Source organism: Mesoplodon mirus (assembly GCF_964341445.2).
Source record: "Mesoplodon mirus genome assembly, chromosome: 19".
Taxonomy (NCBI): Eukaryota; Metazoa; Chordata; class Mammalia; order Artiodactyla; family Ziphiidae; genus Mesoplodon; species Mesoplodon mirus.
Window position 1 is genome coordinate 56742966 of NC_138995.1, and position 17604 is coordinate 56760569.

The following is a 17604-nucleotide window of genomic DNA, read 5'->3' on the forward strand; positions in this document are numbered from 1 at the left end:
CTCCCTCCCTCCCTCTCTCCCGACAGCCGTCTATTCCCTGCTCTGCGTTTCTGCTTTCCCAGCCCCTCCTCACTGCACCTCTGCGGTTTCTCTCAGCTCCTCCTCTGTCCCCCCGCTCCTTCTCGGGGTCGTGCTCGCTGGGTCCCTCTCCGAGTGTCAGCTTCTCCCTACTTCCCTCCCTCCTCCCTCCCTTCCTACTCATCTTGCCTGCTCACCCCGGCTTTTTCATTTCCTCTCTCTGCCCCACGTTCCCCGCCCTCTGCTTTCTCCAGAGGGCCCTGGCCTCCGTCCCGCCTTCCCTGGCACGCTCCCTCCGTGCCCTCTCCCCAAGACATCCATCTCCCGCCTCCCACCTCCCCCTCCCTGTGTCTTCTCACGGTCCCCATCACCGAGCCACCTGCCACCTCGCACACTCAGGACTCTGCCAGCTTTCTTCCCTTCCCAGCGTCGGCCCAGGTGGGGATCACCTGAGTCATCATCACCCTGGAGTTGGGAGCTTGCCAGCAAGGACCCGGGTGGGACCTGAGGGGCACAGCCGACCAGTCTGCAAGCCTGTCTGGGGTGGCTTCTGGCATCTATTCTGGGCTCAGGCCCCCTGGGGTTAGAACATTGCCCAAGGATTGAGAAATGACCAGGAAATTCCTGCCTGATGCAGTGTTTTCCAGGCACAACTGAGCTTTCTTTTCCCTGGACACAGTTCACTCCTTCCATGAGCCCTGGGGAGGGGGTGTGGGGGGAGGAGAGACTTGGCATCTGCTGGTATGGGACCCCCCCCCCGCCAGGATTTCCACTGCTCAGTATCAAAGGGAGCACCCTCCCGCCCTCTTGCCTCTCACCCTAGCACTCCCAGGCCTCAGGCCAAGCTCTGGTGACCTTGACTTCAAGGAATAATATTTTAGCCACAGACAGCCGTCCAGGGCTCCAACACTGCTGTTCCTTAATTCCTCCCACTCCTCTACAAACAAATCACCAGCCGCAGAGCCGCCACCCTCCAGCCAGTGTGAGCAGCCTGTGTGTCCCAGATGCCAGCACAGCGGTCACCAGTCCCTGTTGCCACTGAGCCCATGGCTTCCCACGCAGCCTCCCAACCCATAAGGGCCAGATGGGACCTCAGAGACCTTCTCAGACACCTCTTAGTTTTCAGGGAGTCAGTTTAAGTGCAGAGATGACAAATTCAAGATCTCACTCCATTTGACTGGAGTTTCTGTCCCAATTCGACCACCTCCTTGCTATGGGATAGTCCCAGGCCAGGATGGGAAGCCAGTCGACCTCAGTTTCCTAATCTGTACAATGGGCTTCGTGGGCCTGGTGGCCGACCATGGCCAGTGGCCCATCCCAGACCCCTCTTTGTAACGAGGAGAGATCCTGTGTACATACTGTATCCCATCCAAGGCCAGGAAGGATGCTCCTGACACCAAGGACTGGACGTTGGGCAGCTACAGACTTCCCCTCTCTGTCGCCATGCCACCCCCGCCTCTGTGACCACAATCCCCTCCCCCCTCCCCCTCCTCCATCTCCCTATCACCCATGCCCAGCTGGGGCACCCCCAGCTTCCTCCAGGATGGATGCCCCAGCTCCAGCCACACCAGGGGCTCCGAGAATGACCACTCAGCCCCACTCTGAGGGTGCCTGTGTGTGTGTCTCAGGCCTCCTGGCCACGTGGTACCGCCCTCACTCTCTGCGATCCCTGGCAGAGCAGACGGAACTCAGGAAGTTCTATCATATTAATGAAGGATGATGCCTGGCAGACTTGCGTCCTGTCTCTGCATCAGGGATGTTGCAGGAGTGCTGGGGGAGGTGGGGGTGGAGCTCTGGTTCCTGGAACTTCCCTCCCACTGGCTTCCTGCCCCCACCAGGCACTGCTGAGCGTCCAGGAAGTCCACACTGCTCCCATGCCCAGCGGGGCCTCACACAGGCACCCCCCCAGGCCTCAGTTTCCCCACCTTTGCCGCTGGGGGCTGGGAGCCCTGGCGACCCTGGCATCAGTTCTGTGCTCCAGAGCAGGCAGGAGAGGTGGCAACTGTAACTCATTCCTGAGGAGAGGACTAAGGGTCCCTGGGGTCCATGCCTGTGTTGGACACGCTCACCCCACGACAAGGGCACAAAGTGTTCCCCTTCCACCCGGGTGCCCTGGGGTGAGAGGTCACCCCAGCTGGGCTGGGCTTGGGGTGGCGTGACTTCTGGGGGCGGGAAGAGCTGTGGGAAGGAACTGCTCTGGATGGGTGAGTCAGCACCCTCCCCCTGCCACGAGTCAGGCCTCCCCAGAGGGACCCGGGGGCAGTGCCACAGAAGAGAGAGGACAGCCCAGAGACAACTGGAAATGGACACACAGCACTGGGAGTGGGGGAAGAGCGGGTACCTGAGAGGGGGTGTGCTAGGGACTGTGGATGTGTGAACTTCATGTGTGGGCTTGTGTGACCTAAGCGAGCATCGTATCAGCATAGTGAGTGTGATGTGTGTGTGTGTGTGTGTGTCAGTGGAGGGCATTCTTTCCTCTAAGGTCTCTTTGTGCATCTGTGTCTACTGGTGCGTCCATGCGTGTCTGTTTATTGGGGCCCACCTGCTTCTTTTTTTTTTTTTTTTTTTTTTTCTTTTTTGCGGTATGTGGGCCTCTCAGTGTTGTGGCCTCTCCCGTTGCGGAGCACAGGCTCCGGACGCGCAGGCCCAGCGGCCATGGCTCACGGGCCCAGCCGTTCCGCAGCACGTGGGATCCTCCCAGACCGGGGCACGAACCCGTGTCCCCTGCATCGGCAGGCGGACTCTCAACCACTGCGCCACCGGGGAAGCCCCCCACCTGCTTCTCTATGGCTGTGTTGGCCCACGTGGGTCTCTACGCCTTGATGTTCTTCATCAAATGGCTGCCATGCCCTTGGGATGTTGCTGGAAGGTTAGGGACGGAGCTCACCCTGCCGGCCTCTAGGAAGTCCTCAAACAGCTACCGTTGGTGGTGTTATTCATCCAGCGAACCCTAACCCTCCCACCGTGTGCCAAGGGCTGGGGGCTCAGAGGGTCTCAGAGGGCACCATCTGATGGGGACGCCGTCCCAAGTGGCGTGCAACAAGTGATGGGAGAGGAAGGTCACAGCTGGAGCCTGGACAGGCCCTCAGCTGAGTCATTCCATCTGGGTGGGTGTCCTCAAGAGGGCAAGCACCAACCAGGCCAGGAAATGGGGCGGGGATGGGCTCTTCCACACCTGCCGGCCAGCACCTCCTGCTGCCTGCCCAGGCCTGCCTGACCTAAGATGCCAGCCCGCCCTGCGCCCGACCCTCTCCTGGCTTCCTGGTTTCCGGCCTTCTGGCCCTGCCCTGGGAGGAAGCTGGCCTCACCGCGTACCCCACACACACGCCACCAGCTGCTCACGCCTGCCAGGCCCGCCTGTCGCCTGTGCCCACTCACTGCTGTGAGAAGCCGCTGTGTGTCCATCCTGACCCATCCTTCCTTAGCAGGTCCCAGCCGCTCCAGCTAGAGGCCAATTTTCTCTGCCCACCGCCCTTTTCTCCACCACCAATGGGCCCTTGCCTACCTACTGGCCGCTGTTTCCCTCTCCGGCTCCTGGTGTCTCTGCTCTGTCGCTCCTTTCCCACCTTTGCCTGGGCCGTGCACCTCACCTGAGGTCCCCTCATTTCTGTCCTTCAAAGCCCCCTTTGAACCCCTCCAGCCCCTCCCGAAGTCATCCATCGACTTCTCCCACTCCATCCTCAAGCCCCAACTGACCAGGTGACATCACTTCTCCATGCCGCTCTTCCATGTCTGTAAAATGGGGGTAAACAGAGTCTTTTGGGGGCTACCGTGAGAATTAAGGGAGATGGGGCTTGTGAAAACAGACTCCCAATAATTGATGGCCGTGATTCTGGCTCCTTCTGGCTCTGGGCTGTCCCACCCCTTACCCCCGTTCCCTCAGTGCCAAGCACATGGGTGGGGTGTGGAAGGAGGACAGCTGGGTGGGGCAGCCCCCAGCCCTGGGGTTTGGGGTGAAGTGGGAGAGAACTGCTGGGCGCAAGCACTACCCCAGGCGTTCACTTCTCTGCCTCTTGGCCTTGCTCTGACTCTAGCCTGGGCCTGACCCCAGAGCTGACTTCAGAGGTGGGGGTGGCAGGAAAGAGCAGCGGGTAACCAGAAGCGGGTGCTACGGAGTCGTACCCGCTAATGAGGTTATCTGGTTTGCAGGGTGGTCACCCAGGACCTGCTCTGGCTTCTCCCTTCTGGCTTCTCCTCCCTCCCAGCCTCAGTCTGGGTGCAGGCTCACCCAGCCCCCCTCCTTCTCCAGGCAGACATTTCCTCCCACTCCCTGTCCCCCACCAGGTCGGCCAGCCCAACTTGCTTCTCCCCAGCTTCCATTCCCCAAGACCAGCTCCAAGATCCCAGGGCTCAAAGGATCTAAATCCCAACAGTCCAGGCTCAGGAAATCCTTACACTCCTGAAGTGCCGAGCTCTGGAATCCTAGCCTGACAAGGGGGCTGGACCCCAGCATCCTGGCCCGGTACTGGTCAAAGACTCCAGAAGTCCAGCCCTCCAAGTTCCTGGGATTCTAGATTCCTTTGCATTTCAGGTTCTAAGATGCAAGGATGCTGGGTCTGTGAAATTCCAGAATCCTTCTGGCAACTTCCCTCCCAGCATCCCTCCTCCCCCCACTCCCCACCCTGAGCTCATCCTTGGCCCTTTCTGTCCCCCATCTCCCCTGGGGCTCCCACAGACATGATGCAACCAGACCGGAGCCGGCTGAGAGGTGGAGACAGGAGGGAGATATAATTACAGCTTCTCTTGCCTCAATTCAACAGGAAGCTCAGAGTTGGGACCCAGGGGACCCTAATCCAATGTGAATAATGGAGCACTTGCCAGACGCAGGCACAGTCCCTCTCTGGGGAGGGGAGGCCTGGTGAGCCATCTTCATCCAGATCCAGGGTGCAGTCTCAAGACAAGAGAGAGTGAGGAGAGGGGAGAGGTTGCAAACTCAGTGGCCCTTGGACCAACCAGGTAAAATAATTAACAAAGCCCACAGGTCACCCAGTCTGCATTTCTTTTTTTTTTTTAAATTTATTTATTTATTGTTGGCTGCATTGGGTCTTCACTGCTGCGCTTGGGCTTTCTCTAGTTGTGGCGAGCGGGGGCTACTCTTTGCTGCAGTGCGCGGGCTTCTCATTGCAGTGGCTCCTCTTGTTGTGGAGCACAGGCTCTAGGCTCACAGGCTTCAGTAGTTGTGGCACGTGGGCTCAGTAGTTGTGTCTCGCGGGCTCTAGAGCGCAGGTTCAGTAGTTGTGGCACATGGGCTTAGTTGCTGCTTCGCGGCACATGGGATCTTCCTGGACCAGGGCTGGAATGCATGTCCCCTGCATTGGCAGGCAGATTCTTACCCACTGTGCCACCAGGGAAGTCCAGCCTGCATTTCTTTATTTTCAACAGAGACATGGGTTCAAGATATTTTACCTTTCTCTTCATTCCTCTGTAAGAAGCCTTCAGCACAGGCTCTGTGATAAATAGTAACTGACTCTCAGCCTCCTTAACTGGGAGACAATAGGGTATGGTGGGGACTTTGGCAAACTAGAAGGCCCAGGGCCCATCTCATAGCCTCTGGTCACCCTGCAGGGTTGTGCAGGTCTGAGGTCACCAGCCCTTCCAAATGGAAGAAGCCAGAAATATGGACTTTTATGTGAAGTACTCTTATATAACTGCAGGCTATATAGGTCCTGCAGACCACCGATGTGTGAAGCGGGAAACACAGGACAGGAACCAGGGCTGTCACAGTCACCTGTGTCCCCAGAACAAAGGAAATCAGGAGGAATGCATACACTAATTTGTCTCCCGTAGCCACATATCTCTCTTCTCTGGGTCCCCAAGTTTTTGTGTTTGTTTTTTGGGGGTTTTTTTTGGCCACACCCTGCGGCATGCGGGATCTTAGTTCCCCCGACGAGGGATTGAACCCGTGACCCCTGCAGTGGAAGCACAGAGTCCTAACCACAGGACTGCCAGGGAAGTTCCCTAGGTCCCCAAGTTTTATTATCACCATGTCCCAGCTCAGATGTTCCCTCCTCCAGGAAGCCCTCCCTGACCTTCAAGCTGAGTCAGGCATTCCCTCTGAATTCCCCCATCCCAGCCTTGCCCACTCTGAATCATCACTATCTGGGGACAGGTCTGTCTCTCCCACTGGATTCTGAGCCCCAGAAGCCCAGGGCCAGGACTGTCTCAGTCACGGCCGTGTCCCCAGTTTCAACCAGCACAGGGCCAGCAGTGTTTGGAAGAATGAATAAAAAACAGAGAAAAGTTCAGTGCTTAAGGAGATGGGGGCCTGTGTCAGGGACTAACCAGATGTGGGAAAAGGGGGTGGAATCATTCAGGGGATGAGAAAGGTGGACACTGGGGATTCTAAGAACCTCCAACTCAGGAGGGAGGAGAGAAGAGAGGCCAGCTGAGAGGTTCAGGTAGCGCTGGAGTCCAGTCTTCACCCCATTATCTCCTAGCCAACTTTGGCTTAGTTTCCTCATCTGTAAGATGGGTGTCGTACAAGTAGCCAGCTGCTTTCTGAGGCTGCTGGGTCGATTAAATAAATTCAGGATCGCGGAACACTCTGTGGAGGCCAGAGCCAGGAGCGCTCATTTCCTCCCCTACCGCCTCCGCATCCACAAACCCCGCATAACCTCACGCCCCGCCAGACGCTCCACACACACTCAGAAGGGGTGAGACGGGACACCGGCTCCCCTACGGTGGCCCCAAGCTCTGCGCGTGCCTCAGTTTCCCCGAAAGTACAGGCACCACCACTGTCACCACGTTTATTGGATTCATACTTTGACAGGGGAGGGTAAGCGGTCGGGAGGGTTCAGAGCAGGACGCAAAAGAGGCGCTTGTCGCGGAAGGGGTTCTCTGCGGCGGGTACCGGCGTCACCAACGGGTCGTCTTTGGCGTGAGTCTCGCAGAAGGCCAGGAGCTCGGCCGCCGCCTGTGACACCTGCGGGCACCCGGGTGGAGATGTTCACGCCCCGCCCCGCCCTTTGCCTGGGCCCCTCCTCGGGTCAGGCCCGCCCCTTATCAGACCCCGCCCCCTTGTCCGGACCGCTCCCATTACCCGGGCCCGCCCTTGGGCCCCGCCTTAGCTCTGGCCACGTCCCTTACTGGGCTCCGCCCCCTTGCCTAGGCCCCCTCCCCGGGTTCTGTCCGGTTCCGAAGGGGATCTCTCCACGGCTCCCGGCCCCACTCCCAACACTGACCGGTCCAAACCCCAGCCCCGAAGCCCCCGCCTTCCTCCCCACCCCGACCCAGCACCTTCATACGGTCGATGTTCACCTCCAGCTTCAGCTGTTCCACCGTCTTCCGGGCCTCCGCTATCTTGGCCATGTTGTTGGACATGGCTGCGGCGGGGACAGGGTTAAAAGCCGGCGGGAGTCGGGGCGGAGGGGCAGGCTAGGGCAAAGCTGGATCCCCAGATAGGGATGGCGGTGGTGATGGGACTCAGTAACAGGGGCGTGCGTGGAAGGGCGCACGAAAGGGGTGCCCAGAGGAAGGTGGAGGAAGGGACTGGACAACAGAAGAAAAGTGGAGAGATGAAGATCTGCGCAGATGGGGGACCAAGAAGCCGGCCGAAAGAGGGACAGATGAACAGAGAGGAGAGGGGCAAGTGGAGGGATGGAGGGGTGCACGGATGGGGTACCTAGAGTCAGGTGGAGGGAGGAACACAGAGAGGAGGGGGAAGCCGGGAGGGAAGCACAGATGGGAGGCTGAGAGGCAGGTGGAGGGAGGGACAGAAGGTCAGGGCCACAGGTGTTGGATCAAGATCCAGGGATCCAGGTGTCTTCACCTCCCGGGGATAGAGCATGAGCCAGGAGGGGTCCCTCCCCAGGCCAATTAGCGGTTCTCCAGGGAGAAGGAGGAATTAAGATCACGGCGGGAGGGGCCCAGAGGGGGCCTCATTAGGGCCTTCGCAGCAGCTGCCCCCTCCGCCCCCCTCGGGGAGCCCCCCCACCCCAGCTCTGGCCACCTCAAAGGCTTCTCTTGCTCATTAGCAGCCGGAGAGAGGGCTGGAGAGGGGGGCAACCCAGCCATGAGTGGGAGAGGGGCAGAGGAAGAGACAAAATGACAGAGGCAGAGACTGAGGCACAGGGGGGAATAAAGAGACTGAGGAGGGATAGAAAGATGGAGAGATGGGAGGAACGGAGTGATGGAGGGAGCAGAGAGAGAGGGAGACCAATAGAGGGGTAAAGAAAGGGCCAGAGTGATCCAGGGGGAGGGAAGCACAGAGGGGACGCAGGGACCGAGGGAGGGTAGAGAAGGGGAGATGGAAGGGTTGGGGAGGGATGGAGTGATGGAGTTGGAGAGGAGAGCGAGGGACAAATGGAGCGGTAGAGGGAGGGACAGCGAGGAGGGGGAGAGAGAGGCACAGAGGAGATAAGGGACAGAGGAGAGGACGGGCAGGGGGACAGAGAGAAGGAAGTGGAGGGGCAGGAGGAGAGATGGAGTGACGAAGGGGGACAGAGAGGGGCACATGGAGGGACAGAGGGACAGACGGGCTGATGGAGATGCAGAAGTGTAAAGTCATTCATTCACTCACGCATCCATTCATTCCCAGGCAGAGGAACTAGCTGGCGGGGCCGAGACCGGAGCCTCCTACCTGTTGCTGCTCAGGGCTGGGATGGCGCGCGGGTGGCAGAGGCTGGGAAGCAGCGTCTGGGTCCCCCCTCAGCCCCACCCCGCTCCCTCTCCTGGGGCACAGTCCCTGAGGACCCGCCTCCTCCTGCCGCTGCCACCACCATCCCCTTCGCCCTCGCTGCCTCCCCTCTGTCTCTCTGGGTCCTCTTGTTATGTCTGTCCGTCCCCCTCTTTGTCTTTGTGTTTCCATGCCCCTCTCTCTCCCTCTATCTCTCTCGCAGTCTCCCCTCTCAATCTCTCTCTCTCTCTCTCTCTCTCTCTCTCTCTCTCTCTCTCTCTCTCTCGCACACACACACACACACACACATACACACACTCACAGGTAAAGACAGTCTCTCAAGATGTGCCCCATGCTCTGCTGCATTTATTCCACAGTCACACAAATCTCTCCTGTGGGTCCCAGCCTCTCACTCCATTACATATGCCCTGCCACCCTGTCATATCCCCACCTCAGTGTCACCCCATCCCAGACGACCCCTCTCAGCAAGCGGACTCACACTCACTGTCCCTGGCAGAGAGATGCACAATATCGCGCTGTGTCACACAGCGCTGCACACGGTCTCCTGAACCAGCTGTGCTCAACACACAACCTCCCAGAACGCCACAGTCACACAGCCTCTCAAAATGTCACACGGTCCCTCACAGTCTCTCCGAGTCTGGCCCATCCTCACTGGTGACATCTTACACAACTCAAGAGTGTCAAGTATACACACACAGCTCCGCACAAGATCACACACAATCTCTCAAGATGTCATGCCGAGCCTTACGCAATGTGTCACACACAGCTGTCACCCTCACACCGCAATCTCCTGGTGTCACACACGTACACTTACACACACGAGGTTTCTCTCGTACACCCATCTGAGTGCCCAGGATGCTTGAACACTCTCGAATGCACTGTCATGACACTGGGCCAGTCTCAGTGTCCCACACGATCTGTGTTACACACAGTCCCACCCAGCTTCTCATACGTCATCAGTGTGGCTGACACATCCTCTCTCACACTCACATGGTCACTCTCTCACACCCAGCTCCTCGGCCCCCGGGGCCTCTCACACTGCTTCTCACATCATTACTTGGCGGATCACACTCACTCACTCTCGCCCTCTCTCACACACACAACTCTCCTGTCCTTACCATGTGGCAGGCACACTGTCACACATGATCTCTTGCTCACGTATGGTTTCTCGATGTCACAAACATCCCCCAAATAGTGTCTCAGGGACACCCAACCTCACGGTGTCACACACAGTCACCTATAGGTCATCTCGGTCACCTCACATACACTGTCACACACAACGTCTCGGTGTAAAACACGATTTCACACAGTCACACCCTGTTTCTGGTTGTCACAGAAAATCTCAGAAGGTCACACAGCCACACACAACCTCTGGCGTCACGCGCGATCTCAAGTAGCACACACTCACACAGTGAGTCTCTTGGCGTCACACACTACCTCCCGGTGTCACCCACGGGCGGCCACAGTGTTCTGCTCCAGGCACACCCGTGCGGGCGCGCGCCCTCAGCCTGCGGTTCTCTCCTTAGAGCCCCCTGCGGGCCACACGGGGGCGCCCGCGGCCCGCCGAGCTGTCCACCCTGCCGGCGCCAAAGCCGTAGGAGGCTGTGGAAACCCTGAGGGCAAGGCGCCCCCGCTGTCCGGCTAGGCATGCAGACGCGGGAAAGAGACACAGAAAGGTGGAGGCAGCTAGAGGGAGATCATTGAAGATGGACTGGGACACAGAAATTCAGAGAGGGAGAGAGAGACGCAGGGAGAGACAGAGGCAGAGAGAGATAGGGACACAGAGACGGGAATTTGGAGAGATAGAGACGTAGGGACAAAGAGTGACAGAGACAGGCAGAGGGTTGCAGAGAGAGACAGATATAGAGACGTACAGGGTACAGGAGAGACACACAGAAAAGTACAGAGACAGAAATAGTGACCGAGAAACACAGACACCCAGAGACACAAAACAGAGCGGGGTAGAGAGACAGACAACTCAGACCGCGCCCTCCGCAGGGGACCTGAAGGCGGAGGCGCGTCCGAGGGACCTGACCTCGGGGCCTGACCTCCGGGCAGCCAAAGGGGCGGTGGTTCGGGGCGGGGTTTATAAGGGGAGTGTTCGGGGGGCGGGTCGGTAGGGGCGCGGCCTGGGTGCGGCGTGTCGCCCGAGTGGGCTGCGGGAGGGGCTGAGGCAGAGCCCGGGGAAGAGGTGGAGGTGGGGGAGAGCCTCGTCTCTACTGCACTCAGCCCATTCCAATTCGGTTTTTACCGCTTGAACAGGGAAACGAGACCTGCCGGGAGGGGATACGGGCCGGGGTCCCTGGTAGCGATTTGATAGGGGGGTATCGGACTGTAGCTCCCCTCCCTCCTACCCCGCGGGAGCAACGGGGCCAGGTGGGGGAGGGGAACCAGGCTCACATCTGGAAAGCATCAGGCGCGCCGGACGTGCCAGGGCCCCGGGCCCGGCTGCGGAAGAGCGAAGGGGAGTTAGGGCGCCCCCGTCCCCCTCCCTTAGCGGGGTCGGCCGGCGCCGGGGAGGGGCCTGGGCGTACGCCGAACTTCGGCGCCTTCCGCAGCTGGTTTCCATCAGCAGTTTTGGCCCGGGCAGCCCCCGAGGAGGAAACGCAGCTTAGAGCAGGGAAAGACAGGGTGACAACCCAGTCTCCCCTCCCTCTCTCCGACGGCAGCCAGAGGCTGGGGGCGGGGGAGACGGACAGGGGGACACTGAACGGAGGGTTACCTCTATTTCTCTTCCCAGTTGCGGTCCTTTCCACCCTAGGCATAACCTTAGTTTCCAGATGTGCAATCCTGCCCTGTGTTACACAGGAATTTCCCAGCCTCATGACAGTGGTATTACTAGCCCCATTTTCTGGAGGGAGAAACTGAGACCCTGGATCCGGATTCAGTTCTGACTTTAATTATTCAAGAAACATGCAGTGGGACTTCCCTGGCCGTCCAGTGGTTAAGACCCAGCGTTTCCAACGCAAGGGGCACGGGTTCGATCCCTGGTCGGGAACTAGAATCCCGCACGCTGCCTGGCACTGCCAAAAAAATATTAAAAAAAGAAAGAAAAGAAAAGAAAGAAACGTGCAGTGAACGCCAACACTAATTCTAGTATCGAATACCCAATCCCTATTGAACACTGTCACCCGGATGTCTAGAGTATCTCAAATTCAGTGGTCCAAAACTGAGCTCCTAATTCCACCCGCCAAACTCCTACCACAGTCTTACCCATCTCAGTTGATAGTAAATCTTTGGGGTCAATCTTGACTCCCCTCCTCTTCTCACACCCCACAACTGATCTAGCAACAGATCCAATTAACTCCATCTTCAAAGTCTGTCCACAATCCAGTCACTTTTCACCTCCTCTGCTGCCTCCACTCTGGTCCAGGCACCATGCTCTCCAGCTTGGACTATTATAGTCTCTGCTTACTGGATTTCCAGCTTCTAACTCTGTCTCCCTCAGCCTGTTCCTCACAGAGCAGCCAGAGGGACTCTAACAAAGTCCCCAGATAATAATAGCAAGGGTTAGTGAGAATGGCGAAACTGGAACCCCCATACATTGCTGGTGGGAATATAAAATGATGCCTGCCATTTTAGAAAACAGTCTGGCAGTTCCTCAAAAGATTACAGAGTTACCAGATGACCCAGCAATTCCATTCTTAGGTATCTACCTAAGAGAAATGAAAGCATATGTTCACACACAAACTTGTACATGAATGTTCATAGCAGCATTATTCACAATAGCCCCAAAGTGGAAACAACCCAAATATCCATCAACTGATGAATGGATAAACTAAATGTGGTACATCCAAACAGTGGAGTATCGTTTGACAATAAAAAGAAATGAAGTACTGACACATGCTACAACATGCATGAACTTTGAAAACATTATGCTAAGTGAAAGACGCAGTTACAAAAGACCGCATATTGCAGGATTCCATTTATATGTCCAGAACAGGCAACTCTACAGAGACAAAAGTAGATTAGTGGTTGCCAGGGGCTGGGGAGACTGGAGGATGACAAGTAAGGGGTGCAGAGCTTCTACTTGGGATGATGGAAATTTTCTGAAATTTACTGTGGTGATAGTATAGTCACAGCACAACTCTGTGACTAGAATAAAAGCCATTGATAAGACATTGATAAAAGACATTGAAGAAGACATAAATAAGTGGAAAGACATCCCGTGCTCATGGACTGGAAGAATTAATATTGTTAAAATGTCCATACTACCCAAAGCAATCTACAGATTCAATGCAATCTCTATCAAATTTCCAATGGCATTTTTCACAGAAATAGAACAAACAATTCTAAAATGTGTATGAAATCACAAAAGACCCTGAATAGCCAAAGCAATCTTGAGAAAGAAATACAAAGCTGGAGGCATCATGTACCCTAGTTTCAAACTATATTACAAAGGTATAGCAATTAAACAATATGGACCCAGCAATCCCACTACTGGGCATATACCCAGAGAAAACCATAATTCAAAAAGACTCATGTGCCTCAATGTTCATTGAAGCACTATTTACAATAGCCAGGACACGGAAACAACCTAAATGTTCATCAACAGAGGCATGGATAAAGAAGACATGGTACATATATACAATGGAATGTTACTCAGCCATAAAAAGGAACGAAATTAGGTCATTTGTAGAGACGTGGATGGACCTAGAGACTGTCATACAGAGTGAAGTAAGTCAGAAAGAGAAAAACAAATACTGTATATTACCGCATATATGTGGAATCTGAAAAAAAATTGGTATAGACGATCTTATTTACAAACAGAAACAGAGACACAGACGTAGAGAACAAATGTATGGATACCAAGGGGAAAAAGGGGGGAAGGGATGAATTGGGAGATTGGGATTGACATATATACACTATTGATACCATGTATAAAATAGGTAATTAATGAGAACCTACTGTATAGCACAGGGAACTCTACTCGATGCTCTGTGGTGACATAAATGGGAAGGAAATCCAAAAAAGAGGGGATATATGTATATGTATAGCTGATTCACTTTGCTGTACAGTAGAAACTAACACAACATTGTAAAGTAACTATACGCCAATAAAAATTTAAAAAACAAACAAACAATATGGTACTGGTACAAAAACAGACACATAGATCAATAGACCAGAATAGAGAGCCCAGAAATAAACCCATGCATACATGGACAATTAATTTACAACAAAGGAGCCAAGAATATACAATAGAGAAAAGATAGCTCTCTTCAATAAATTGTGTTCTGAAAACTGAACAGCTACATGTAGAAGAATACACAAAAAGTAACTCAAATGGATTAAATACTTGAAACTAAGACCTGAAACCACAAAAGTCCTAGAAGAAAACATAGGCGGTAAGCTCCTTGACATCAGTCTTGGAGATGATTTTTTGGATTTGAGACTAAAAGCAAAGGCAACAAAAGCAAAAATAAACAAGTGGGACTACATCAAATTAAAAGCTTCTGCACAGCAAAGGAAGTCATCAACAAAATGAAAGGGCAACCTACAGAAAGGGAGAAAATACTTGCAAACCATGCACAGGATAAGGGATTAATATCCAAAATATATAAAGAACTCATACAACTCAATAGCAAAAAAAAAAAAGTCTGATTTAAAAATGGGCAGAGGATCTGAATAGACATTTTTCCAAAGAAGACATACAGATGGCCAACAGGTACATGAAAAGGTGCTCAACATCACTAATCACCAGGAAAATGCAAATCAAAGCCACAATGAGATATCACCTCACCCCTATCAGAATGGCCATCATCAAAAAGACAAGCCATAACAAATGTTTTCGAGGATGCGGAGAAAAAGGAACCCTCGTGCACTATTGTTAGGAATGTAAGTTGGGGCAGCCACTATGGAAATCAGTATGGAGTTTCCTCAAAAAATTAAAAATAGAACTACCGTATGATCCAGCAATTCCACTTCTGAGTATTTATCTGAAGAAAATGAAAACACTAATTTGAAAGGATATATGCACCCCTGTGTTCATTGCAGCATTTCTTACAATAGCCAAGATTATAGAAGCGACCTAAGCGTTCATCGATGGGTGCCTGAATAAAGAAAATTTGAATATAATGCAATATTATTCAGGCATAAAAAAGAAGGAAATCATGCCATTTGCGACAACATGGATGGACAACAAGTGACATAAGTCAGACAGAGAAAGACAAATATCACGCGGTCTCACATATGGAATCTAAAAACAAAAACAGGCACAACACTGTAAATCAACTATACTTCAATAAAAACTAAAATTAAAAATAATTAAAATACAGTCCTTCAGCAAAATAAATAAATAAATAAAAACAAAAACAAAACCAAGTTCATAGGTACAGAGAACAGACTGATAGTTGTCAGAGGGGTGGGGGGGATGGGCAAATGGGTGAAGGGGATCAAAAGCAAATTTCGTTATAAAATAAATGTCATGGGATGTAATGTACAACATGGTGACTCTAGTTGATTATCCTGTATTGAACATCTGAAAGTTGCTAAGAGTCAATCTTAAAGGCTCTCATCACAAGGAAAGGAGAATAAAGAAACAAAAGCCATTGAGCTCTATATTTTATATGGGTGAATTTTATGGTGGTGAATTATGTTTCCATAGAACTGTTAACCCCCTCTTCCCCTCAAAACACCTAAGTCCCTCTTCTGCTCTGAGTTCTCCCATGGCTCCCATCTCTGAAGGAGTAAAAACCAAATTCCTCACCATGGCCCACGAGGCCCCACGGGATGCAGTGGTCCCAATCATTCTTTGCCCTCTTCTCCCCCTCACTCACTGCTCCGGACATGCTGGATTCCTGGCTATTTTGCCAACATACTAGGCACTGTTTTGGCTTCAGCAGTGGCTGACCCCTCTGCCTGGGAGGTTCTTCCCCAAGAGATCCACAAGCCTAACTCCCCCACCTCCTCAGGTCTGTGTTCAAATACCACCCTCTCAATTAGACACCTCTGATCACTCGACTTAAAGTTACAAACTCCTCTCCTCCCCCATCCCTCCCAATTCCGTCATATCTCTGCTCAGTTTCCCCTCACAGTCCTTATCACCTTTAAAAATTATAGAATTTATATATTTATTATGTCAACATCCCCTCCTGCACCCCACCCCAGCCCCTATCCCTGTGAGCAGTTCCTTGTGTATCCGTCTAGAGATGATCCATATAGAAATAGGCTTATAGGGCAATGGCTAACAGCATGGACTCTTAGGCAATCTGAACTTAAATTCTGGCTTTGCTACTTATTGGTTTCAGGTAAGTTACTCAAGAGATCTGTGCCTCGGTTTCTCCATCTGTAAAACGGGCATAATAATCATATCTACCTCCATGAAATTGTGAGGATTAACTGAGTCACTGAGAATAGAGTCTGGCATATAAAATAAGTGCTCATTGAGTGTCAGCTGTCACTTTTTATGATTAAGCACTAAAATCTTAAAAAGGAAGAAAGGTCAGCCATCTGTACTTCAACCATGTTGACCACTGTGTGGCCTGTGTATCCTTAGACAAGTCCCTTCCCCTTTTGGCTTTAGTTGCCCTTTTATGAAACAGAGATGGGGCAAATACTCCCAAGGGCTTGAGAAGCAATGACTTTTCCCGCAAACTTTAAAAAATAACTTTGGGAGTTCCTTGGCAGTCCAGTGGTTAGGACACAGCACTTTCACTGCGGTGGCCCCGGTTCAATCCCCGGTCAGGGAACTAAGATCCTGCAAGCCGCGACTAAGAGGCCGTATGCTGCAACTAAGAAGCCCCCATGTCGCAGCTAAGAAGCCTGCATGCCTCAACTAAGAAGCCCGCGTGCCACAACTAAGAAGTCCGCATGCTACAACTGAGACACAGCACAGCCCAAATAAATAAATAAATAAATATTTTTAAAAAAAGAAAGTAGGGAGACATGCTAATTAAAACAGAACACCATTCGGCCCCCCCCCATTGGCAAAATGAAAATGATTAATAGCATCTCTTGTTTGGTGAAGGAGTGGAAAAATGGGCATCTCAGAAATTGCTGTTGGAAATTTCAAATGAGGGCAGTCTCAGTGGAAGGAAGTGTGACCATGTCAATTAAAAAATTTTAAATGATGGTACTGTAATGACCAAGCAAGTCTATTTCTAGGAGTGGATCCTACAGAAATACATATATGTAAAAAAGAGGCATGTACAAGGACATAACTGCAGTAAGGTCCAAAATAGCAAAGGAACTGAGGAGCTGACAACAGGGTTAGATTATGGGTACCCCCGACCCCATGGAATCGTATGTAGCTACTACAGAGATAGGAAAATACATCATGCAAATTTAGATGAAATGAACAAATCCCTAGAATACAACTTAGTAAAACTGACATAAGAAGAAATAGAAAAGCATAAACAAATAAAATTAAAAAATAGAAAAGCTAAATAGTACTAAACCCTCAGAGATTCAATTAATTAAAATCCTGCCCATATAGAAATCTCCAGGCACAGATAACAAAAAAATTGATAAACAATGCATACATATGGCTCAATTTATGTAAATATGTAGTTTTACCTATATAGAGTATAACTATATGTATATGCATATATATAGTTACATATATTTATATAGCTACAAGATTCATATATGTATGCAAACACATATAGGAAAACATACAAGGATACACATCAAACTGATTATGATGACTTCTGAGAGAAGGCGTTTGGGGCTGTCCCTTTACCTATATTATTTCTATTTAAAATTTTTTTGTTTTTTATTTCTTTATTATTTCCATTTTTATGAAACCATATTTATGACCAAACAAAACCCAACCAAAGGTCAGAGTCATTGAAGTAAAATATTCAATGGTAAGAAAATGCTATTGGGACCTACCCTGGGATCTGCCGTCTGGTTCTGGACACTACCATACCCAAAGCAAACAGTAGTTTCTCAATAAATATTAGTCCAAAGGAAAAGCCCATTTAGCCACAGAAGGAGAGTCCACCACCACG

The 17604-nt window shown here is 52.2% G+C and overlaps 1 protein-coding gene across 4 annotated transcripts; it reads right to left on the reverse strand.

Annotated features, from left to right (window-relative positions):
* Positions 1-6750: 6750 nt before the first annotated feature.
* On the reverse strand, positions 6751-10702 carry GNG8 (G protein subunit gamma 8). Of its 4 annotated transcripts, none has more exons than XM_082607240.1 (3): positions 10062-10702; positions 7255-7340; positions 6751-6940 (listed from the first exon to the last, which is right to left on the reverse strand). In XM_082607240.1, exons 2-3 carry the CDS (start codon positions 7336-7338, stop codon positions 6812-6814), a joined length of 213 nt encoding a protein of 70 aa, XP_082463366.1. In that variant the 5' UTR covers positions 7339-7340; positions 10062-10702; the 3' UTR covers positions 6751-6811. The 4 variants fall into 4 exon arrangements, with proteins under 4 accessions (XP_082463366.1, XP_082463367.1, XP_082463369.1 ...); XM_082607241.1 differs by lacking the exon at positions 10062-10702 and adding an exon at positions 9468-10042; XM_082607243.1 differs by lacking the exon at positions 10062-10702 and adding an exon at positions 8597-8701.
* Positions 10703-17604: the final 6902 nt, after the last annotated feature.

Excerpts from the sequence above, each read along its gene's own strand:
- GNG8 (XM_082607241.1), bottom strand. The coding sequence starts at position 9,495 with ATGGGTGTACGAGAGAAACCTCGTGTGT. Across the intron at positions 7,341-9,467 it reads ACGAGAGAAACCTCGTGTGT|CCATGTCCAACAACATGGCC; the intron begins GTAAGTGTACGT and ends TCCCCGCCGCAG. Across the intron at positions 6,941-7,254 it reads TGAACATCGACCGTATGAAG|GTGTCACAGGCGGCGGCCGA; the intron begins GTGCTGGGTCGG and ends GGGTGCCCGCAG.